Source organism: Aspergillus pseudonomiae (assembly GCF_009193645.1).
Source record: "Aspergillus pseudonomiae strain CBS 119388 unplaced genomic scaffold BDV37scaffold_100, whole genome shotgun sequence".
Lineage (NCBI taxonomy): Eukaryota > Fungi > Ascomycota > Eurotiomycetes > Eurotiales > Aspergillaceae > Aspergillus > Aspergillus pseudonomiae.
The window spans coordinates 50190-72188 of NW_022476092.1; the positions used below are offsets into that span (position 1 = coordinate 50190).

Below are 21999 nucleotides of genomic sequence, written 5' to 3' on the forward strand. Positions count from 1 at the left end.
TTTTTTTTTTTTTTTTTTTTTTTTTTTTTTTTTTTTTTTTATTTAACTCATGTTTTCGTTTCGCTTCTTTTGTTTACATTCTGTGAGAGGCTCTTTGTGGACTTACTTCCCTTGTGACTGTTATTCGTGCTTTTCTTACTCCCACTCTCGTGTGTTGTCCTGTGCTGTTCACCATGGTTTGATGCCAAAGGTGGCTGGACAAGACACAGAAGAGAAAACGGGACTGTATTATTGCCTCCCTCTTGTACAGTTACTCATGCATTTTCGCTCTACTTTCTTTTTGTATTTTCAATGTACGCGCAAATCCGACCACAGGAACGGCCAGGATTTAGAAGCAATTAGTTTTACTTGCGGGGTTTAATCGATGTCTTTGCATGTATTCCATAGGATTGATTTCTGTCAGCTTGTAACATCAGAATGGGATGATCTGATCTTTCGATGACATTAGTAGTAGCTTCATCCACTCACTTACAGACCAAAGAAAAAGGATTCATAACGTAGAAGATATAGAAGCCTGAGGCACCAACCCAAGAAAGGAAACGCCAAACATTTCCATCCCCCAACCAATAATTAACGTAACTCAGTCCATACACCCTGACTTTTCCGCCATCCACACATCTCTCCAAACAAGCACGGTCAACACATACCATCCGGAGCCCACTCATAACTTCATAAAAAAAAAAGAGAGGCAGGGAAAAACAGAAGAAAAATACACCCAGAATGTCCAACCAACAGCCCCGCGTAGTCATCGACCCGCAATCCCTTCAACGACCGCCGTATCCGCCCCGGCGCGGTCCACAAGCTGTACGGGATATTCGGCAAACGAAGGAATACAAAGTGGCTGCTCGACGGTATGTTCTTTCTTTCTTTCTTTCTTCCTATTGAGCTATTTATTTTTTGAAATGAAGATATGGGTTGCGAGTCTAACAACTCGGCCTAACGTTATGTTCCTGGTTGAGTTGAAGATCGGCTGATATTAATAATAACGCTGTGGTAGATGGCTTTCGACGATCGTGGCGTTGCCGATTTTGATGTATACGTCTTATGTGCTTTATGAGAGGAGTGAGTTTTCCTTCTTTTCTCTTCTTTTCTTTTCCTTTCCCTTATCTTAACTTCTTCTTCTTTTGACCCTGGGTTTGTTATTTGGAGGGGTGCTGATTGAGTTGTCTAGCGTATTTGAATAAGACCCAGAAGCATCTGGGTCGGCCGGCGCGGGAGGAGGGGAAGGATGGGAGTGCTTGATTTAGCGGGCTTTTGTACTTGTCTGGTTTACTTGTATATTAGTTTGTGGGTATGTATGAAGTAGTACTTCGTTTTGGTTGGGGTGTGTTTGTTGTGGGGTTGTATTTGTATGCTGTAGGACCTATGTTATTTAAGATACTGTGTTTGGTATACTGTTGGCTGAGATTGGGGGGGGGGGGGGGGGTAGTAGATGGGCTATGGTGTCTCATTGAATATCTGTGACTGTAGGGGTAATTGAACATGCAATGGTATTTCTTTTGGTGTTGGATATCGCGGCTCTTTGTGTACATTTTTGTGTATTAAGCTATGTCGTATGGATGAAGAAGGTCTAAAGGAAATAAGAAAGAGTGGAGAAGTAAAGAAGAATATAAGTTTTGTCACGACCTTAATAAACAATCCCATTAAGCAAAGCACTCTCCCCAGTTCCCACCGGATCTAACAAAGCTCAGCCCCTCGATGAAATCGTCCCGTTTGCACCGGCCATACTTGTCGGCGTCACAGCCCTGCAGCGGAATAACCCGGTCGTTGACTAGTACGCGGACGAGAGGCTCCTTCTCACCCTGGCACTGCATCATCTCGACGTAGGCCCGGGCCCCGAAAGGGACAGTCCAGGCGGATGAATACCCGTTCGTCTCCTCAGGGGACTGCACCGAGGTCTGAGAGAGGGGCTCAGTCTTGTTGTATAGGCCAAGCGCGAAGAAAACGGAGGTCATCGTGTTGTCGTGGGAGAAGTCCGCATAGAGGGTCGCATTGAGCGGGAATGTGGCGGGATTCGAGTCCAGCGTGGTATTGGTGCTGGTGTGATCCTTAACCGGGGACTGGGTCAGGCGAGCGATCAGCTCGTTCGCGAAGCCGATCCCCTGCGCAGGCCCAAGAGGGTTTCCTGCGCCGTAGCCGTAGTACTTCGAGACCGACTGTAGGTAGTCATATTGCGCCCATTCTTCCTGGGTGAACAAAGCGCAGAAGGGGGAAATGCGACTGCCGTCACGGGTCAAGGCGACGGTGTCGAATGAGCACAGGTCCATAAGATACACCACCTCTTTGCTCGAGAGCTTGGTTCCTGGGAGGTTCTTCTCCAGACGCTCAATAATTGAGGGCGTAAAAACATCCGTGAACTTGTCCTCTGCTTCATCTCCTACCTTGCTGTTCTCGAAGACCGTGCAGACACTGTGGTCCAACGTGTTGTTGAATCCTTCGGTCTCGGGGATAACCACGTTGACAATAGGAGCAGGCTGACCCCGCCTGGTCTTAGACTTTCCAAGCTTCGCCTTCTGGAAGCCCTCGATGAATTTCTCACCGGATGCGATAACCCGATCGGAGCCCGAAGCCCGAATGAAAGGAACGACATTCTTGGCGAGCTCCTCATAGCGCTGGTAGAACTTGATACCTGAATCCACCAACTGGTTCTCTCCGAAAGCCGTAAGGTCATCCGCACCGAGGGAGTAGTTGTAAGATTTCAGGAAGGCATACTTCCCGGAGAACGAGGTAGTATTATGCTGGATGGCCTTGATGAGCTTGGCGTACTTCTCGGACTTGCTCTCCGTTGGATACCGCGCGCCGTGACGGGAGAGCACTTGGGCGAAGGTAACCTCACAGTGGTCCGGAACGTCTTCGGAAAGCGAAGACTTGTCGTCGACCGAGAAGTACGGCGAATACTGGCCCCACAGGTGAGAGACTGCAGAGAAGCACTGGTACCCTTCGTCGACAGTATTGCACGACTGCTGTCTTGGGCTGGTCACTGGAGTGCCGGCAACACTGGATGAAGATCAGCCGCCGTTCGATTAGGGCATCCACTATAGGGCAATGCCTGTCGGGGAACTTACCTTGAGAGAAGGAAGGTAATGGGAAGGAGCACGCTAAGGACAGCCATGGCGCTCACGATTGCAGCCCTTTTACTGATAGATAAGCGACGGGACAAGCTCTCCACGCGGGCGGGACGGTCCTCATATAAGCCCTTCATTTCCGTCTCATGTTGATCCTTGTGCCTCTCACGATCCCGCGATATCGGACGGAGATTCAGCCGTGGTGCTAGTGAAGCGGGAGTGTAGTGGGGGTGAAAAAGAATCAGTCTGCAAGGTAAGACATGGTATTCGATCGTCTATGATTCTTCGAAGGTGCAGACCGGGGGAAATAATAATCTACGAGAAGACCGTCACGGATGGCCTGAGTTGTCTGTGTGACGCTGATAGGCCGTGTTGGGCCCACGTGGGCACCGGAATGGTGACAAGTGTGCCTGAGGAAAACGAAAGGGAGACGAAAGCGTTCCATAATCCTAGACATGTCTCCGGATTCCGGCCGGACTTTTGTTCAATTGAAGTTAAGATCTGAGGTGCAAGCTTGATTAACTAGTAGTACACGGCTCCGTCGCAATGATCCACTCCTCACGAGAAGCCGTTGCTTTAGTAGGTTTGATATTGATCAGGGGCGGGCTATCAATCAGTCGACTACAGCCAATACTCCTCCCACGCTTTCTTTCGGGGTCTGGCTAAAAATGATAGTTAATTTAATATACTTTTTTTTTTTTCCTTCTTTCTTCTTCTTTCATCTAACGTTCATCATTTCCTTACTCTCGGGACAAACCACGTATCCCAAGTCAATCGGTGGAGACCTCACGGCAAGTTCAAGATTCACATGGCTACGAAACCACTCCATGAAGACTGAAGTCCTCCGAAAAACGCACAGGTCAAGATGTCAATGTTTCAATGTTTCAATGCTTCAATAAATCAATCTAATGACCTAATAAAATCTGGAGGTGGTGCTGTCCACATCTGATAATCTCTACCCGTGATTCCCATTTGATAACGATCATCGCCGGATGTCGCCGAGCCCGGCAGAGATCCACAACGGTCGTTGACAGCGCCTTGTTGGTTTCTTTTCTTCTTTTTCTTTTTTTTTTTCTTTTTTTCTTTTTTTTTCTTTTTTCTTTCTTTTTCTTCATTTTGGTTCTCTCGCTCTTTCTTCTCGTTTTGCCTGAAGTCAGGAGATATTCTCAATTTTTTTTAGGGGTATTTCTTGTTCTTGTTCTTGGGCAATGATATTGTACAGGTCTATGGTAGATACCACAATCCCAAGTTTGAGTAGCCAACCAAGCCTTTGAAACAGTAATGGGGAGATCGCTCTCAGCTGCACGCTCAAATCAAAATTAGAGCCGTGGTGGTATCTTTCGTCTAACGGGGTCCACGGTCACAAGCAAACCAGAACAAATCCAAACAACACCGAACAGCCCAAGATCAAGCGACGCCTCGCCATTGACACTTTCCAGGTGCTATGTAAAAACAAACCAGCGAGGCGAATCAAATCGACGTCAATCCAAACCGGACAGACTCCTTTCCAACACTCTCAACCAAATGAACGGGGGTAAAACAAACTATAAGCAAGAAGGGGGGAAACATCGACAGCGAAAGCAGACAAAATATATGCAGGAATGTCAGGAACCCAGTTCGCACTAGTCAATAAGAAAGCCATCTGTCTTTCGCCGTTCGAATAATCCAAAATTTCCATGCTGATCGCACAAATGACACTATCTCCTCCCATGCAATGAGATTCTCGCCTCAGGCGAGATGTATGATATATGATCAAGCAATTATCCCCGCGAATCTCCTCGGATGCTAAAAACGGCACCCGACGATCCGCAGAAGAGAAAAAAGAATGTTAAAGAGAGAAGGCGTGCCCCTTTCAAAGTTGCGCGTAGATTCCCCTCAAAAAGAAACATGAGGAAGCAGGACATAAGCTGGGACATATGAGCCCAATGTCTGGCTTCCATAATCAAGTGCGTGTCCATGGCCCAGGGAACTGTGGCAGTGATCTTGCCTGCTGTTCATCTGCTAGAGTCCCTCGACTTGTCCAGTTACCAGCGGATCTGGTAGCCGAGGCGGGCGGTGGCACTCCGCTTGTATCCACAACTCGCTGTGTGGCATCTGTACTAGGCCAGACCTGATGGTCACGATCCGAGGATTGAAAGGAGCGTGGAGAGGCTGGCCGGGTCGGGATTTGACCGGAAGGCACCAGGCGGCTGACGTGTTCGCGGTAGAAGTCCCTCTCGGAGCGATAAAAATCTCGCTCTTGCATCAAGGCCCGAATCTCTTGGGCCTGTCTTTGCAGTGCTTCTGTCTGCTTCCGGATTTCATCCTGCTGGGCCGTGATCTTCTGCTCCATTTGAAGCTCGTTCCGTTTTCTGTTGCGGAACCTCCTCGACGCATCGCTATTGGCCTTTCGTTTCTCGGCTTGGCTTGAGGAGCCGGATTTCAGGTCTAGGATACAGGGAATCATCCCGGGGTAAGGGGGATTTTCTGCCTGGGAACCAGGCAGGACGACAGGCTCTTCGCTCGCATGCTTATTTCCTGCCACCACTGACGGCAGTCGACTAACTGGCTCCATCGTCGTATGCGGAGTGGAATGCAAATATGATGGCGCAGGCTGTGGGCCGGCAGCAGGAGCCGCCGCAGGCGACGACCGTCCAAACTGGCTAAAGGTCGAGACGGGTGTCGTAGGGCTCGTCTCCTGAGGGCTCGGGTTTGGTGTCGGGTTAGCACTTGTCCGGCGGCTATGGAAGGTTGGTGTGGAATGAACGGACACTGGAACAGGCTGTTGATATCCAGACACGGACATCGGCTGTCCAGTTGCCACATCCACAGGCAAGGGTGAACCAGGCGCCACCGTATATGCACCCGGTCGTGTTTCTTGCACTAGCGGAGATTGGGAAGAACTCGCTTTTCGTGGATAGCCGACCCCAGAGCTGACAAAGCGAGCTGACGGTGAAACGGGAGCGATGATCTGACGGCTTCCCATTCCTGGAGATGCCGATAGGCGCTTTGCATGTGTTGATGGGGATGAGAGATGTACCGTCGCGGGGGGCAGATGCTGACGAGATGGAGAGGTTGAGAACTGGTCTCCCAGTCCTTCCCGAGCCGTTTCCGCAGTGGACGCGGAGACTAATGGTGCTTTTGCCGGGGGGTTTAAGATAGAATCGACTCCAATGGGACGAAGCTGGGTAGAGTTCAGCGGAGGCTCAACAGGGGTTGAGGGATGCCAGGAAACAGGCCGCGGACGTCCAGGCTCGCGGCCGTTCAAAGACGAATCCTCGTCTACAAAAGGGCGTTTCTTCTCCAGGGCAATCTGTTTCTCAGTTCGAAGGGCATCTTCTGATGAAGGGCCTGTCACTGGGGAAATCGGCGACATATGCTCCGAGTCTCTTTCGATGGACTGCCGCAAGAAGCTGGGGCATGGCGGGGCCCCCCTTCTCTCCAGGTGAGCCGAAGACTCGGGAAGGGGAGAGCGAGAGAGGGCGCCAGTCGGTTGGGTGAGATGGTAACCAGACAGCGAATGATAGTGATGAGTGGAATGCCCCGGGTTGGTGTACGGGGTATTAGTCAACCCACTGATCGCTAGGGTCGCCACGGTGAAAAGGGAGAAAATAAATCGGGAAGGTTAAAGCTGGATAGAGACGGGCTCGAGGAAATTCTGAAGCTTGATTCCTCGGTAGTATCTCCTCCGTACCGGTCGTTGAAGCAGCAGCCACTGAAATCACGGTTAATCACACCCGTAGTTCGATGCAGTATAGTAGTGAAGCTCGTCACAACGATGTAAAGTCCGAAGGAAAACAACAGAGTAGAAGAAGATAGATAGAATCAAATAAGAGAAACAGAACAAGAACAGAAACTACAACAAAAATAAAATAAAATAAAAGCTAGGTTCTTGAAATAGAATTGGAGCAACGCAAGGGTACCTGTCAGAAGAGTCCAAGTAAAGAGGTAAAGAAGTAGAGCAACAGAAGGGGGAATTTGAGGAATAGAAATAAAGATGTAGAGGGCAAAGAAAGAGGGCAAGAAAGTCGAATCAGCGACGAGCAGAGGAGAAATGGAAATTATTTCTAATTATTATTATTTTTTTTTCTCAGTCCGGAGGGATTGCTTCATGTTCACGCCGCCGTTTATGACAAGACCAGCAGCAAGCAATCCGGCGGTGTGAATGGAAAAAGTTGGTGAGTGGGACCAAGTGATGATGGGTTTGCGTTAAACCACAGGCATGGCATGGGGGGAGTGACAAAAAATAAAATAAAATAGAATAAAATAAAAAGGAAATGATATTTTGAAAAAAAAAAAAAAAAAAAAAAAATAAGAAATTTAAGAACAACTAAGACAAGGGACCCAGAAGAGCTCATGAACTGACAATTGGGAGTCAGCGAGGGTTCCAAAAAAAAAAAAAAAAAAAAAGGCAGTTAGTTACGTGCTGTTCACTTACTTAGAGTTGTGTCTAATGCCCCATCCCAACAGCCTATTACTAGGCATACTCTCCTGCTAACGTATATAAACTCCGTCTTTGAGGTACATACATACAGGATACCTAACCTAACCTAACCTACTACCTAAAAGGTCCCAGGATCCTAATGCATGTGCATGGGCTTTTAGGCCCATTCATACAATGGATTAGGTACACAGCCGGGTAGAAATACAGACAGTCACCTTGGTCATTACACATACTGTACTGTACAAATCGAAACCACTCAAGGTACCGTACATGCGGAAGCAATCACGGACCAAAAGTACTAGCACTAGAGGGACACGCTACGATGGAGCCCGGGGAATCGGGAATGATTTAGTTGCGGTCGTCAAAGGAATTCCAGAATGCGTTAGTGGGCAAATTCCTTTGGAGAAGGAATAAATTGTATGTACTTAAGACTTAGCTTAGTGACGACGGATTAATTTCTTTTCTAAATTTCTGGGCAATTAATTGACTGATAATCCAAGAGAGTTACACCTGAAGTGGATCTCAACCTTATTAATATGAAAATGGCAGATTCCATTAGAAAAGTAGGGGGTTTGAGTTCGTCGTGAAAGGCTCAGAGCTGCACGTACCGGACGTACCGGACGTACCGGCCGACAACCCTACCTGCATACCTAGTTTTTGGTATACAAAGAAGGAGGGACCCTGAAGCGATGCTTTGACAACAAGAGAACTCGCCTAGAAAATCGTACCCCACTACGAGATGCACTAAAGAGTGGCTCTTGAGACTGGGGAAGATGCAGGTGAATTAGAGGCGCCGTCGCCATGGTCATGGAGTCATAGACAGGGCCAGTGGAGGCGCGAAATTACTTGGTATCATACTAACCGAATGGGTACCTCTTCGGACCCCTCAAGGCTAAAGGTATCCATAGCGACCTTTAAGGAGTATCTGTGTAAAGATACTACCTACACATACGGACGCACGGGTTGCTACTTACCGCCACTATGGGATCTCCGTTCTTTTTTGTGGTTTGTATTTTATTTATTTCATCTCTCTTTCATTTTATGCTATTTTTCGGTCAAATCGTCCTACATATATAAGCTGATACAGGGCAACGGAGGAAATCTGGAAATCACAATTTAAAAACCCCCTCACAAATAGTAGCTCAGTAGTTCAATCTCCAGCACCTATTAACTTAAAAATACAAAAATAATAATAATAATAATAATAATAATAATAATAATAATAATAATAATAAATAAACGCCACGGGAATAAGTTTTCAACTTCATCTTGTCCAAAAATAATAGTCTTACCAGTGTCTTGGAATGCTCTGCCACAGAGCCAATGTCTCACTGCTCTGTCACTTTCTCCAAAGATTCCCCGAAATCCACACGGCTCTGGCAGTTACCGCTCGCATTTAGCATTTGATCTTAGCAGAAAGATATCCTCTTTCACAGTTCTAATATTCTTCGGTGCTTCTAATTTGTCTCGGGACAGGCTATATCCGGTAGTACTAATGACCCAATCTTGTTAAGATGAATGCCTGACGTGTGACTGACTCGTGTTATTTAGTTCAACCGATGATCAAGGTGATTTCATAATACAGAGAATACCGGTAGCTTCATCACCGGCTGCTGCTAACAAGCTTCTAGTAGCGACTGGCTGGTCGTTCATGGCTCTAGGCAGTTTCATCTGGCCTGTGCTTCTATCTGTCCACTCAAAACGATTGAGTTTGACGCTGTGAGGCAAGTCATTGCGAGGAAAGCAACGAAACAAAGATCCCCGAAGAGCTTAGAGCCGAAAAAATAGGGCGGAGATCATAGGCTCCCATTTTGGATCAACAACTAATTCGAATCACAATGTTGTGTATGCAGTGTGCTTCACTTTGGCCCCAAAGTTTGGCGAGTCGTGTTGACGGTCTAAAGTGCACTAATTGACTTTCAAGACCTCTGCTGATCGCCGTTGCCCTTCTCCTTAATTGTTTGCCCCCACCTTCCGTCATCTCTTGGTTCTGACAGTTGCCCTTTCGCAAGTCATAGCTGGATCTTTTCGCAAGAGGCAAGGCACCTATACGGCCGGATGCTTGGCAGAGCTCTTGTTCCCAGTTGTTCATCTGCAGTACAGAAAGGATTGATCTTGGTGGTACGCTACCCTCTCGAATCAGATGAATCATTAACAGGGGGGTATTATCATCGACTTCTCCTCCCCTGAGTGGCCCATGAGCGGGATCCTGCTTGCCTTTTCCGCCTTGGTTGCGCATTGAAGGCATGTTGGAGCGGAACCTGGTATATTTGTCTCGGCTACGTCATTGGGCATCAATCGCAATGTAGGCAGTTCAACAAGGTTTAGAAAGTTGATGCCTCGTCCAAGTCCCACGCCTCTTTTCTGGTAACAAAGACTCGGGGAATCCAGGACAGATGCACGTTCCAACATACCGGTACTCCGATTAAAGATGGTTAGTACGGATTGTTACGGCAAGTTTTCTTGCCCAGGGGGTAAACCGCTGACACTGAAGGGAGAGAATCGACCTCGACCTGCAAACGTAGCGATCTGCAGGCTATACGACACAGCCCGAAACTATGTATAATGATCAGTAACTAACTTCCTAAACATACCGCATCAGTATGCGTCCTGTCAAAGGAACAAGCTGAGGCTGCATGTCTCATACAGCAACACTACATATAAAACACAGATTGACTCAAGAAGGTAATGAGATCACGATGTCAGAGGGAGCAACCCAACCATATTGCCTCTCACCGCTAGCGGGTAGTGGCGGTCTTTGGTTCACTCCTGAATTAACCCATCAGCCGTTGTTACCGCTCTCTTCCACAAAAGGAAAGGAAAGGAACGAAAAGAAAAAAAAGTCTAGAGGCCCTGGTTCCCCGATGGCTTTGAGAGCAAGTGATAGACCGATGGAATAAAGGACGATTCTATGCAGCTACAGGAGAAGCATACGGCATACAATAGACAACTGATGTATGTAGCAGTGGAGAGAAGGACAGGCAAGAAAAAGTAGAAAAGTGATTAAAAATAAGAAGGAAAAAAAAGAAAAAACCTACCAGCAATGGACCTCTAAAGCGAACAAGGTCGGTAAGGATCAAGTGAGCTCCATCTTCTGCAGAAGACCAGCAAATTACCTGCAGTGAGTTTAGGAAATACTTTGAGGATCTAACGCACTATTGGCCAAAATTTCGAAAGCGTAATTTTGAGCGCCTCGGGTTGTGCTCCAAGGGTTACGGAGTGTGGCTTCCTTCAATTAGTGGCATAGTGTCAGTGAACAGTACCCACCTACAGCCAGGTAGACGACCAGCATCACACATTTTAGTTTCGCGTGGACGCAAAATGTCAAGTGTTGCAAGCTGCGGCCTTCATTGGAGGTTGAAACCCCACGGAGAAAGGCGGTATCTCCATGGACGACTTAGGGAATGATTAACGTCACAAATAGCGGGTTCCCGGGCTTCCCAAAGGGGAACTCAGTTTAGTATTAGTGTCAGTAGACAGAAGAGTTAACAACGGGTGATAGTAGATCGTGTGGGCCGGAGCGAGGATAAAGCGTGGTCTGGAATGAAAGGTAAACGCGGAATGGATTTCATGGGATGGTTGCGGGTCATGCTCTTTCCAGGCCACATGGTCGGTCGTGCCATACGCACGCTATTATATTCCTTCTTCGATAGAGACCTTGCTATCGCCGTTAGCGTCAAGATATACAGCGCGTGGCAGATTAGTACTTAAAGAAAGCTAGTTATATCACGCGTACCAGCTTCTTGGTTTTACTCTCTATTTTTTATTGGTTTTTATTTTATTTATTTATTTATTTATTTATTTTCTTTTTCTTTTTTACGACTATTGCGGGAAGTGGAGTCAATTTATTTATCCATTTCGTATCTGCCATGTGCGGAAGAGAGAGTACCGGAATTAGTTTCCGCCTGGTACGGTGGCTTTTCTGGAAGTTGTGTGGTCTAGTTATAGAGTACCGAACCTTGAACTGTCAGAAACGGAATAATGAGAAGGGAAAGAGAACGAGGAATTGAGGGGAGGGGAGGGTGGCGATGGAGACAGAGGTGGTGTGAGCACCTACTAGTATATGAGCGTAGGCGCAGATTGCATGAAGTAGCACCAGCTCCGCAGGATGTATCGACGCCTTGTCACTCAGGCGGTTTTCCCAAGAATGTGGTTCGCGGCCTTACCCGCTTAAAACTGTATTCACTCCGGAGCCATCACCCTTTTTATGACAGGCAGATGGATACGAGGTGGGCTCTTTCGTCTTTCTCGAAGTTTTATCAGACGACAGCATGCGAAGATAAACTAATTATCCACTCTCCTCACCAATCTGGTGTCATAGTATCTTTATTATTGGCACTTGATCGCATCATTGCAGATAGAAATTTTAGTCATAGATTGGTTTACTTTTTCTTTTTCACTTTCTGTATTTCTCCTCTCTCTTGCGCCCCTGAATCCCAAGTGCATGTCTTCGGTACCGCTGTATGCGCCAGTTAAATCCCACCGATAATTGATAGGTCCAATGGGACTCATGGCACTTATATTAAAATGATAGACAGCACGATCCCTAGGTTTGTCAATCTTGAAAAGAGGGAATTGCAACAGAAAAAAATATAATAAAATAAAAATAAAAATAACAGTACAGAAAAACAAGCAAAAAGTCAAAAGAACACTATGGGCTCCACTGTTTACTCCGTACTGAAAAAGACTGTATGTGCTGTACATAATACATCCAATTATAATCTATGGCCCAACCACTACATCCGATATTATCTGATGTTAAACCTTGACCCTGGTCCACTTGGTTGTGGATTCGATACGTGGTAAACAGCTAATTCAATAACCCCCAAAAGCAAAGAGGCAATATACGAAGATAAAAAGACAAGGCCTCTGCAGATAACATTAACGCCCCAAGCCTTCCACGAGTGTCAGCATCATCCTGCATCCTGGAGACCCACCGATGGTGTGCTGTCCCGAGGAACCCTTCAATGGGATTCTTAGATGCCTAGGTCAAACTTTGACCTAGATCCCACAGTATGTGCGGGATATGCATGCACTGTCATAGGTCACGCTTGCCTTCTGCCAACCTTTGAACCGAATGAACTGAGAAGATTTTCGGGCTTTGCGCGGGACAACCATACTACATCCGATCTTTTAGATCCTTTATGCATGCTGCATCTGTTTACTTACTCACAGAACAATGCTATTATAGTGGACAGGGGGTCTGCTAGACGGTTAAATGTAGAACTGGAATTGTGTATGCGTCTCACTCAGCTACTCTCCGTATGGATTACGAAGCTCCTTTCTCCCTCGTACCCGGCATACAGTATGTATGTAGAACATCCTAGATGGACTGTCCCGGGCCGGCTTAAACTTTGACCTCTCTGTCACATAACCATATCCCCTGAGAAGGTTCTTCTTGCATTTTGCATTGGCTTCGGCTTTAAGTGATTAATCATTTTTTATCTGGTTCGACCATGAAATGATACCCTGTCCGTTTTCGATGTATGGCTCTCCACCCGATCTCGGCCGACTGTATGCTTAATCACACGGGGGGTAAAAGAAAAGAAAAGAAAAAGGATAGAAATAGAAATAGAGGCCGATGTAGTTTCAAATGTTCTTGGGGTACAAAATGGATCCCGTCTTACATGATACATATACGAGGGATTCTTCAGCTTGCTTTTCCCGTTTTGAAAAGTACGTGCGTCGCCTTCCACCTTATTGGGTGCTGCCTCGAGGCTGCGGTCACTCCCGCACCTAAAGTAAGCCCAATCTGCAGCCATCAGCCGTCATCTTACACCCAACACAAACATCTTCATATTGGCTCCGAAGAGCAAATGGACTACTGCAAGGGGATCACCTTCGGCGAATACTCCATGTGCATCGACGCCAAGAATCCAGAAACCACTCGACCAAGGAATTGCCCCAATAGTTTGAGGAACAAACGTACTGGTCGCACAAGGACTCGATGACCTGCTGTGGCTGTTCCAATTTGCCCATCTGCGATCCTCCGGAAAACAACCCGGGTTTCAGCGCTGAAAAAGAATCTATTCGAATCTCCCTTTCCGAAAACAAGGAAGTGTTTCAGCTTCGGCAAACATATCTGAGTCACTATCTATAGGTAAACAGAGTACTTCTTGATGGACGACGTGATGGCCCCACAGGAGGACTCTCAAATGGTATCTGATTGATCTTCTCTAGGGTTGAGTGGCCATTGCTTCGTCCTCCACACTACCAACCATGCTATACGGAGTACGTACATCAGTTTTGGAATCGAAACTCATTCTTGGGCTTGCCCCTGATTCCCACGTCAACCTTATAGACTCGCCCTCCATACCGGATTGAGTTCGGGAACTGCTCATCATCGGTGTCATCCTTGGCGGTGGTGATGAGTAGTTCGGTCCCCACAAAGATCGGGCAGGTGATGTTTCTCGTGGGAAGCGACACTTCTCCAATGACTTCCCCTTCCGGCGAGATACGGATGACTTTACCACCCCCGTAGATGGCGCTCCAGATACAGCCTTCGGCATCAATGGCAAAACCATCGGGTTCCTTTGGCTCTCCCAAATCAAAGTGGACTCTACGGTTGCTGATCTCACCAGTTTGGGCGTCAAAGTCAAACGCGTAAATTTTGCCAGTGGGTGAGTCGGTCAGGTACATGGTATCGTCCGCATGATTCCAGCCAATCCCATTGGGGATAGTCAGACCTTCAACCATACGGTGCACCGTCATGTCGGGGTCCAGTCGGAAGAGAACAGCCTCGTTGACCGGGGACTGCACTTTGGGGTCATTCATTGAACCAGCCCAGAACCGCCCATGGCTGTCGACCGCCCCGTCGTTGAAACGCATTCTGTTTTGGGTGAATCCGCTTAGTCAGATTTTACGAACAGTAGCTGAGCAAACTTGGATTTCACTCACATGCGAGCTCTTTCTGGGTCCTTCTGGTCATCCCAAACCTTGGAGATGTACGAGAGCTGGCCCGTGGCGCGGTCGAGAAGAGCATACCCATGTTTTGCGGCTACGATTATCTGGCCGTTGTAGGCATCGCCAGAATCTTTGATGTTGGCAGTTACCCTAATCTCACGTTTCGCCGATCAGTTCAAGGTTGCCGGAAAAGCTACAGCTGCAGGGGTGTCTGTCCACGCACCCGATTGAAGCAGACGTATCAATAGTCTTCAACGAGTCTGGGCCTTTGGCTAAGTCCACCACATAAAACTTCTGCTCCCAGATATCAACAAAACGAAACTCATTTCTAGGTTCGTCATAGAATGGCCCCTCCAACAAGGTCCCTGCGATATCGATGTACGGCTAATGGTTGAAAAGTGAGAATGAATCCATTATTTACGCTTCTCCCGCCCGTGGCAATACCGCACAGGGTGTTCAGATTCCTACCTCAGAGACCGTCCATTTCTTGAACGTTGACATGATGATAATTTGATTAATCAAACTACTGAACGCAGGAGGCCGTGCTTTGATTTCGGGATCTGAACGGTACCACGCTGAAGGCGCTGGATCTGGACCCTGGACAAGGAAACGAGCCGAGGGTAACCAAAGATAGATGGTTACTATCAATAACCTTGTAGGAACGTGGATTGTTTGGGCTGTGCGTTGTGACTGGTGAGAAGCCAAAAGGGGACGAGGATCGATTCAATAGTCTGACCAGATTCTTTGAGGGGACTAACTTATCCAGTGTCGTGGTTGTGGGCGCCAAGACAATCACCCCACATGACTGATCGATGGGAATTCTTACTCTCACTAAGGTCAACTCCGTTTCTGATACGCATAAATCATCCTATCAGCGGGTCGTCCCCGGTGAGCCTAGTACTGGTGCGAGTGGTACTACGACGGGTCCATCCCGCTGGATTCCATACACCGCTTTCCTCGGAGTAGTGTCCGACGATGAGATTTGTTTCCATTGAAGCGAAAGTACCTTTGGCGAACTAGCCCCAGAAATTACTCTTTCAGGAGTTGGTGGCTTTTTGTTTCGGTATATTGTAAGGTATCATTGACGCAGCTGGTCGCCAAAGAGGAGTGGGTAGACAAGGTTATAAAAAAAGAAAATTAAAAAAAATAAGGAAAAAAAAAAATTGGAAAACCAGGGGGGAAAAAGTACGCCCCAAGATCCTTAACGGTTCAGCAGGATAATTCCCCGGGCCAATTGCTTCTCAAGCTATTGGACTTTTGGTGGACATGATTATTGGGAAATCTGCACCAGGACACGTATCCACAAAATGGGGCTATCACACGTCATGTGGATAAACAATGCGAGACAACAAACGTGGTCATAGAACCTGGAAGGGGGAGTAATACAAGAGGAAATCACTCAATCTGTTGCTTGATGCGTTCGATTAATCAAAAACTGCCGCCTGGGACTTCCACCGTGCGCGCGTCTTGGGGACCGTGGCCACGGTGCGGCAAACTTCCCGTGTTACGCCTCATTTGTTCCAGACTAGGACCTCGAGTGGAGAAATCAGAAAACGGGGTCATATCAGCAAATAGGAACTCATCCGGCCTTTCCTCCTTAGAGCTGGACAGTGTGGAAAAGAATTAGCTGCCGGTAGGTCTATCCCAAGCCTTAAGCAAGCTGCGTGACAGAACTGAGGTCGCCTTGCGACTGGAGGACTCCACTTTCGTCCCTGGTGGTTCCCTGGTTGCAGGCACGGCACGACGGACAGGGTCCCAAGGTCCCGGACTTTTGGCGCAGATTGCCTTACCGGCTGGGGATTCTGGCGTACAGCCGTTAAATGACAGGTTTGCATTGCTTACTGCATTGATCACCAGTTCTTTGTGCGTCTCCTACGGCCTCTGCCACCACAATGCCCTCTCCCTGCATTGCTGGCCTGCGGTCAGACATGCTCAGATGTCTGGGGAGTGCTTCTCTTCCGTGCGTACAGAACCGGAGAATGAAGCGGCCCACTAGACTTCTTCCAATTCCTTCGATGGAGCTCTACCAGGGCGGCGAGACCATTCAGTTCGGCAGTGGATAGGCTGTCTGTGCTACTAACGCTAGAAGTTCTAGCGAAGGCCGCAATTGTCAGAGACTCTGCCTTAGTACCGTTCGTTTAATTGAGGGCGGTCTGGCAATGCTCACGACGTTAAGTGTCGCATATACTCGGTACCTTGGTCGAGAACCGGCCGAAAGGTCTCTGGGGTGATCGCCAAAATAGTGCTAAAGCTACTCCGTACACCAGAAAACGGCAACATCAGTGGGATCTACAGTGCATCAAAGTCTACTTTGGACAGAGTCGCTTTCGACTGTGACTGTCGGTCTGCCGTGCAGGAAGCTTGCCAACGGTCGTATTTGTCATATTGATAGATCGAAGGTGTGATTCTTTTTTCCCCTCCCCCCTCCCCCTTAATTTCTTCCGAGGTAACAAATTCCATGAAGCGGAGTCGGCCAGCTCAAACATGGATGCATTGTTGGGCCGTTGAGTGTACCTACAGAGGCAACCCAGACGCTTGATATTTTGATGTGATCCACCAACGAATACACGGGTCCAGTTACTAGATTGAGCAGCAGCGGAAAATGCGGTGTACAGAGTCAGCTCACGTCGGACGCAGCAGCGTATCCATCCTTCTCCGTCCTGCCTCAAGAATTGGAATTCCACTGTCCGACCGTTAAGAGCGGATCCAAATCCGGTGCGTCGGTAATGATAATCGAACAGGCATCGACCGATATACATACGTTCTATACTGAAGCTTCGAGGAGGCCTCATGCAGATGGATGAAAATGGGATTTAGGCAGGCAGCCTCACATGATCAATTCTTCATGCAATGCAAGACACAATTCGTAACTTACATGATGGATGCATGAGAGGTGATCTTGTATCGTACCGTTCCAGACGGTACCAGTACCGGTATCAGACGTACTGAATACCAAAAACTCATGACTGAAATTCAGTCGAAACCCACTCTCAGACCCTTCAGCCTTTACTTTTCTTTTCTTTTTCTTTTCTTTTTTTTTAGTAATCTCTTTTTTTTTTTTTTTCTTATTTTCTTTTTCTTTTTTAATTTGTTTTCCCCCTACTGCATGAAATCCGTCGCCAGATAAGAATGAGATCCCACAATCCCCCTTTCCACGATCGAATCACGCCATGAAGGCAGTCCTCAGGTGCAGGCAAGATGGACCTCCACAGCAAATAAAGACGCCAAAATGCCTACCACGCAGCCCAACCAAAGAGCAAATCCAAATAAGGATTGCTGCATGCTGCAACTAACAGGAAGCATCCCACTCCAAAGCTGCCACGACAGACATCTCAAGAAACCCAACCGACGGGCCAACCACACCGCAGCATCAAAATTCCAACGCTTGGCTTTTTGTCATTGGCGGGGTATTTTCTGATTGCCGCGATTTTCCTCTCTTTTTCTCTCTCTGCTTTTTCCATCTGAATGGATGTGGCTGTGGATTGGCTGGTGCGCCAGGAATTTCTCATTCCACTACCTCTCTTCGGGTTAGGTCTTTATTAGGTACCGAGGGAGAGTACTACCTGGCTGATCTGTCCCTGTCCCTACGAAGACAAAGGTGTGAAGCTGAGGTGGTAGTGATTGTTGTCGTGCATCTAGCCTAGGTGTGTGGATGCATTCGTTGTTTGGGGCGAGGTGGGCGTCCCTGATTGGGGATCCCGACGTGTAGATGTTGAGTTGTCGTGCTGTGTGTCTCGTTTTGACTTCCATTGAATGTATACCACGGTGGTTAGGAAGTAGGCTTGGTCGTAGTGGGTACCGAGTGATGTATGCTATGTAGTTTGCAGGCGACGGGTAGCAAATTAATTAACTTACACTTGCTGACCCTGCATTGCATTCGACCAGGATGTGAGATCTATACTTGGGCATCTCATGTAGCTAGCTACGTACAGACTCGGGGTCTTCAATCCTCCATCAATATATATGAGACATCCATATCACCCTTTCACAGAAAGACTCTATCCAAGTTCCAAACCCCCCCCCTTCCTACCCAAATTCACCCGTATGCCTACCTCAAAAACCCCCCAATATTCAAACCCTCACCAAAGTAGTCAAAATGTAGATCCCAAGATCGGGTACCAACACATCTCACGTGGCCACTTACATAAAGCAAGAGCAACGCAACGCAACTACGAGTAGTTAACAAACGCCAGTACATTCCAAACTCTGTCCAGCATCACAACAAATACACCTCTTTTCTTTATTCCCTTCACCGGTTGCTCACACACAAAAAAAAACATGCGTTAGTGTTAGTGTTACCATCTCACTCTCAACCAAACCCCGCCAACAGCGCCCCATTGGACACAACCCCCGATACCTCATCACTCACCGAGCATATCCCAAAAAAAGCACTTTGGATCTGGTTGGAGATGTAGATCTCTAGGCTTGCTTTATTGGACACAGTTGATCTCGGGTTGGGGGAATAGGGATTGGACTAATGATCTTATCTGCGCGTGATCATGCATGTGCTAGTTAGTTATATTAAATATATTGAGTATCAGATGGAGATATGTTGGTACTCGTAGCAGATCATCTAGACTTTGTCATCTTTGTCCTTGAGCATCTTTTTTTCTCCAGGTGTAACCCAGTCTATAGATAGTTCAGAGCATCATTCTGGCTATGATTCACCCGACTAGATCATCGTATCTGGTACTAACTCATTATTACTACAAAGATATCCAAGTTAGCTAGTTCCCCAAGTTAGTACTAGTAATAGATCTAATAAAATCTCCCATCAGCAACACCTCCCACACATATGACAACCCATGCTCTAAGAAACCAGATCAGCTTGAGGCCGGAACGATTGGAGTGACGCGTATATTCGGCGTGGCGAAGCCTGGTTCTCACTCTCGCTGTGGGGTCAAAACTGTATGCACGGCTAGGCGATGGGATATCTCGATTAAGCTGGACAAGTTATGTATGTATACGTGCCTTGTTAGGCGGTTCGGCATGATGTGCAGCCCTTACTTGGGGCCATGCATGTAGGCTTGGGGTGTGGCGAATCGTGGTGGCTTGTTGGGGGTTTTTGGGTTTGTTGGTGTTGTGTACGTATATACTATGTATGTGTGTTTGTATGTATGTCTGTATGTGTGTGTGTGTCTGTGTGTGATTTAAGGTGGGAGAGTGTTTGTGATGTGCCTATTGCGTTGAAGGTGAGATGAGAGTTTGTCGGGTAGGGGTTGGATTTGATGTAGGAGGTTGTGGTTGTGGTTGTTGGGTCCAATGTGGGTATACCACGTTTCTTATTCTCTGGTTTGGGTTGAATATTATGTGCAAGGTGTATTTCTGAGTATGTTTACTATGCTCTATCTTGTCTCTCGTTGGTGGATTATCTGCATGATTGCTTGCTGGATAAACTGGCTATTTTTGTAATTTTTAATTCAACTGGCATCTGGCTATCCTATATACAAAACGTTACACATCATCAATGGGCTTGCCATGCATTATATTACAGTTTGGATCCGAGGTTGACATGAATAGCCTTGACCTGCGAGTAGGCCTCCAATCCGGCCTCACCCAGCTCACGGCCGATACCGCTTTGCTTGGTGCCACCGAAGGGGACGCGGAAGTCGCTGTCGTTGCTGCTGTTAATCCAGACCATGCCTGCTTCGATCTCGGCGGCCACACGGTGCGCCCGCTCAATATCCTTAGTGAAGATGGCTGCGCCCAGTCCATATGTCGTGTCGTTAGCGCGGGCCACGACCTCGTCCTCAGCGGCAAAGCTGGAAATCACGACGAAGGGGCCGAAGACCTCCTCGCGATAGATACGCATGTTGTCCTTCACGTCGGTGAAGACGGTTGGCGCAATGTAGAAGCCCTTGCCGTTGCCGATGTTCTTGTAAGGCTCGCCGCCAGCGACGAGTTTTGCGCCTTCGGACTTGCCGGTCTCGATGTACGAAAGGACTCGGTCGTACTGCGCCTTGGTGACCTGAGGCCCCTGGAAGGTGTCGTCGGCGAAGGGATCCCCAACTTTGCTGGTCGAGGCCACTTCCTGCTTGAAAAGCTCGATAAACTTGTCATAGACCGATTCGTGGACCAGGACACGAGAAGTTGCTGTGCAGACCTGTCCTTGGTTGTACATGATGCCGATATGCGCCCATTTAGCAGCCTGCTCAATATCTGCGTCGTCGAAGACGACTAGAGGAGATTTACCGCCGGTTTCAAGGGTGATGTTTTTCAAGGTGCCGGCAGCCAATTTCATGACCTCGCGGCCGGTCAAGGTAGAGCCGGTAAAGGCAACCTTATCGACATCAGGGTGAGCCACCAGGGAGCTGCCGGCAACTCTTCCGAAACCATTGACGATGTTGAGAACACCTGGGGGGAATCCGGCTTCTTTGACGAGCGTGGCGAGGTAGAGGATGCTGAGGGGTGTCTGCTCAGCTGGCTTCATGACAATAGTATTTCCGCAAGCCAACGCAGGGCCAAGTTTCCATGCAGCCATGGCAAGGGGAAAGTTCCATGGGATGATCTGGCCCACTACACCAATGGGCTGGCGAAGGGTGTAGGCAAACTTGGCCGGCGTGGTGCTGATGGTTTGACCATGAACCTTGTCGGCCCAGCCAGCATAATACCGAAGGGTGTTGATGACCTCACTCAGGTCCTCGTTCAAGGAGACAGAATAGGGCTTGCCTAAACAGGGTCAGTCAAGGACAAACACAACGAGTCAACTGATAATTTTAAGGACACAAACCATTGTCCCAGGTTTCAATGGTGGCCAGTGTCTCCCTGTGCTGCTCAATGAGATCTGCCAGCTTGAGCATCAAAGCGCCCCGATCCGTTGGTGGAAGCAGCTTCCATGATGGATCCTTGAGGGCCTTGCGGGCGGCCTTGACGGCGATGTCAATATCTTCCTCGCCTCCAGCATATACAGATGCAATCTCGTTCTCATCTCTATGAGCTGGTTAGTTTCAGTTCCTTGGAATCACAGGACATGGTGTCCGGTACGGCCGGACTAGGTCACGTACGCTGGGTTGATTGTGGCAAACTTCTCGCCCGACTTGGACGGAACGAATTTGTTGTTGATGAACAGACCAATGGGCTGAGAGTACGTACGCCCATTGGGGGCCGTCAATTGTACTGTGACGTCGGACATGATGACTGGGGAGCTGTGAAAGCGTCGACGAGGCAGCGAGGAGAAAGGGAGCTTAAAGAGAGGACCACGCAGGCACAAGCGGGTGAAGAGTGGAGAAGAACAGAGGGGCATTAATACAGCAAGAAAGAGAGAAAGAAGAAAAAAAGAGAGGGGCAGAGAAGGGGGGGACCTTATATACGAAAAGGATACTAGTTCATGAGCGTCAGGGTTTCTCTTGCAGCATAGATGCAGGTTGTTAGTAAGTCGTGGTGGTGTTGATCGAGCTTCCCCGCCGGTGATAACGGAAGATCCAATGAGAGGGCAGGTGACTTGCCCACTCATCGGTGGATGTCGGATACACCTTCTCTTCCCAGGAAAGCCTTAGGTTCTAGAATACTTTGCTCTTTTCTGGATCCCCAATCAACATCCCGTTTTCCCAGCTGTTTGCCATGCGATTCATCATCATAAAAATGGAGCCTCTTGACCCGATCTGTTGA

The 21999-nt window shown here is 47.9% G+C and overlaps 8 protein-coding genes across 8 annotated transcripts; 2 read left to right on the plus strand and 6 right to left on the minus strand.

Moving 5' to 3' along the window:
* The first annotated feature begins 58 nt into the window (after positions 1-58).
* BDV37DRAFT_261062 (uncharacterized protein) lies at positions 59-369 on the plus strand. The gene has a single exon (XM_032083277.1). The coding sequence runs from the start codon at positions 182-184 to the stop codon at positions 359-361; it is 180 nt and encodes a 59-aa protein (XP_031936582.1). The 5' UTR covers positions 59-181; the 3' UTR covers positions 362-369.
* A 226-nt stretch (positions 370-595) lies between these two features.
* BDV37DRAFT_261063 (uncharacterized protein) lies at positions 596-1376 on the minus strand. The gene is made up of 3 exons (XM_032083278.1): positions 1172-1376; positions 998-1062; positions 596-851 (listed from the first exon to the last, which is right to left on the minus strand). Exons 1-3 carry the CDS (start codon positions 1195-1197, stop codon positions 670-672), a joined length of 273 nt encoding a protein of 90 aa, XP_031936583.1. The 5' UTR covers positions 1198-1376; the 3' UTR covers positions 596-669.
* A 98-nt stretch (positions 1377-1474) lies between these two features.
* Positions 1475-3369, minus strand: BDV37DRAFT_261064 (histidine phosphatase family protein). Its single transcript, XM_032083279.1, has 2 exons — positions 3066-3369; positions 1475-2997 (listed from the first exon to the last, which is right to left on the minus strand). Exons 1-2 carry the CDS (start codon positions 3200-3202, stop codon positions 1644-1646), a joined length of 1491 nt encoding a protein of 496 aa, XP_031936584.1. The 5' UTR covers positions 3203-3369; the 3' UTR covers positions 1475-1643.
* A 1638-nt stretch (positions 3370-5007) lies between these two features.
* Positions 5008-6030, minus strand: BDV37DRAFT_275415 (uncharacterized protein; the record flags this gene model as incomplete). Its single annotated transcript, XM_032085395.1, has 1 exon — positions 5008-6030. One exon carries the CDS (start codon positions 6028-6030, stop codon positions 5008-5010), a length of 1023 nt encoding a protein of 340 aa, XP_031936585.1.
* Positions 6031-11078: 5048 nt separating this feature from the next.
* BDV37DRAFT_261071 (uncharacterized protein) lies at positions 11079-12185 on the plus strand. Its single transcript, XM_032083280.1, has one exon. It carries the CDS (start codon positions 11470-11472, stop codon positions 11962-11964), a length of 495 nt encoding a protein of 164 aa, XP_031936586.1. The 5' UTR covers positions 11079-11469; the 3' UTR covers positions 11965-12185.
* A 1398-nt stretch (positions 12186-13583) lies between these two features.
* On the minus strand, positions 13584-15047 carry BDV37DRAFT_7283 (SMP-30/gluconolactonase/LRE family protein). Its single transcript, XM_032091129.1, has 4 exons — positions 14860-15047; positions 14615-14775; positions 14386-14541; positions 13584-14317 (listed from the first exon to the last, which is right to left on the minus strand). Exons 1-4 carry the CDS (start codon positions 14890-14892, stop codon positions 13729-13731), a joined length of 939 nt encoding a protein of 312 aa, XP_031936587.1. The 5' UTR covers positions 14893-15047; the 3' UTR covers positions 13584-13728.
* A 1414-nt stretch (positions 15048-16461) lies between these two features.
* On the minus strand, positions 16462-17248 carry BDV37DRAFT_7268 (uncharacterized protein). The gene has a single exon (XM_032091128.1). The coding sequence runs from the start codon at positions 17181-17183 to the stop codon at positions 16698-16700; it is 486 nt and encodes a 161-aa protein (XP_031936588.1). The 5' UTR covers positions 17184-17248; the 3' UTR covers positions 16462-16697.
* A 2631-nt stretch (positions 17249-19879) lies between these two features.
* BDV37DRAFT_275417 (aldehyde dehydrogenase family protein) lies at positions 19880-21634 on the minus strand (the record flags this gene model as incomplete). The annotated part of the gene is made up of 3 exons (XM_032085396.1): positions 19880-21060; positions 21122-21321; positions 21396-21634. The coding sequence occupies 3 exons, from the start codon at positions 21632-21634 to the stop codon at positions 19880-19882; spliced, it is 1620 nt and encodes a 539-aa protein (XP_031936589.1).
* Between the last annotated feature and the right edge of the window lie 365 nt (positions 21635-21999).

What these genes read in the sequence shown, in the direction of transcription:
- BDV37DRAFT_261062 (XM_032083277.1), top strand. Translation starts at nt 182, where the DNA reads ATGCCAAAGGTGGCTGGACAAGACACAGAAGAGAAAACGGGACTGTAT.
- BDV37DRAFT_261063 (XM_032083278.1), bottom strand. Translation starts at nt 1,197, where the DNA reads ATGCTTCTGGGTCTTATTCAAATACG. An exon ending in CTGGGTCTTATTCAAATACG is followed by an intron (nt 1,063 to 1,171) that starts CTAGACAACTCA and finishes AGGAAAACTCAC; the next exon opens with TCCTCTCATAAAGCACATAA. An exon ending in CCACGATCGTCGAAAGCCAT is followed by an intron (nt 852 to 997) that starts CTACCACAGCGT and finishes GAAAGAACATAC; the next exon opens with CGTCGAGCAGCCACTTTGTA.
- BDV37DRAFT_261064 (XM_032083279.1), bottom strand. Translation starts at nt 3,202, where the DNA reads ATGAAGGGCTTATATGAGGACCGTCCCGCCCGCGTGGAGAGCTTGTCC. An exon ending in ATTACCTTCCTTCTCTCAAG is followed by an intron (nt 2,998 to 3,065) that starts GTAAGTTCCCCG and finishes ATCTTCATCCAG; the next exon opens with TGTTGCCGGCACTCCAGTGA.
- BDV37DRAFT_261071 (XM_032083280.1), top strand. Translation starts at nt 11,470, where the DNA reads ATGAGAAGGGAAAGAGAACGAGGAATTGAGGGGAGGGGAGGGTGGCGA.
- BDV37DRAFT_7283 (XM_032091129.1), bottom strand. Translation starts at nt 14,892, where the DNA reads ATGTCAACGTTCAAGAAATGGACGGTCTCTGAG. An exon ending in AGAAATGGACGGTCTCTGAG is followed by an intron (nt 14,776 to 14,859) that starts GTAGGAATCTGA and finishes TTCAACCATTAG; the next exon opens with CCGTACATCGATATCGCAGG. An exon ending in GACCCAGAAAGAGCTCGCAT is followed by an intron (nt 14,318 to 14,385) that starts GTGAGTGAAATC and finishes CACCCAAAACAG; the next exon opens with AATGCGTTTCAACGACGGGG.
- BDV37DRAFT_7268 (XM_032091128.1), bottom strand. Translation starts at nt 17,183, where the DNA reads ATGAGGCCTCCTCGAAGCTTCAGTATAGAACGTATGTATATCGGTCGA.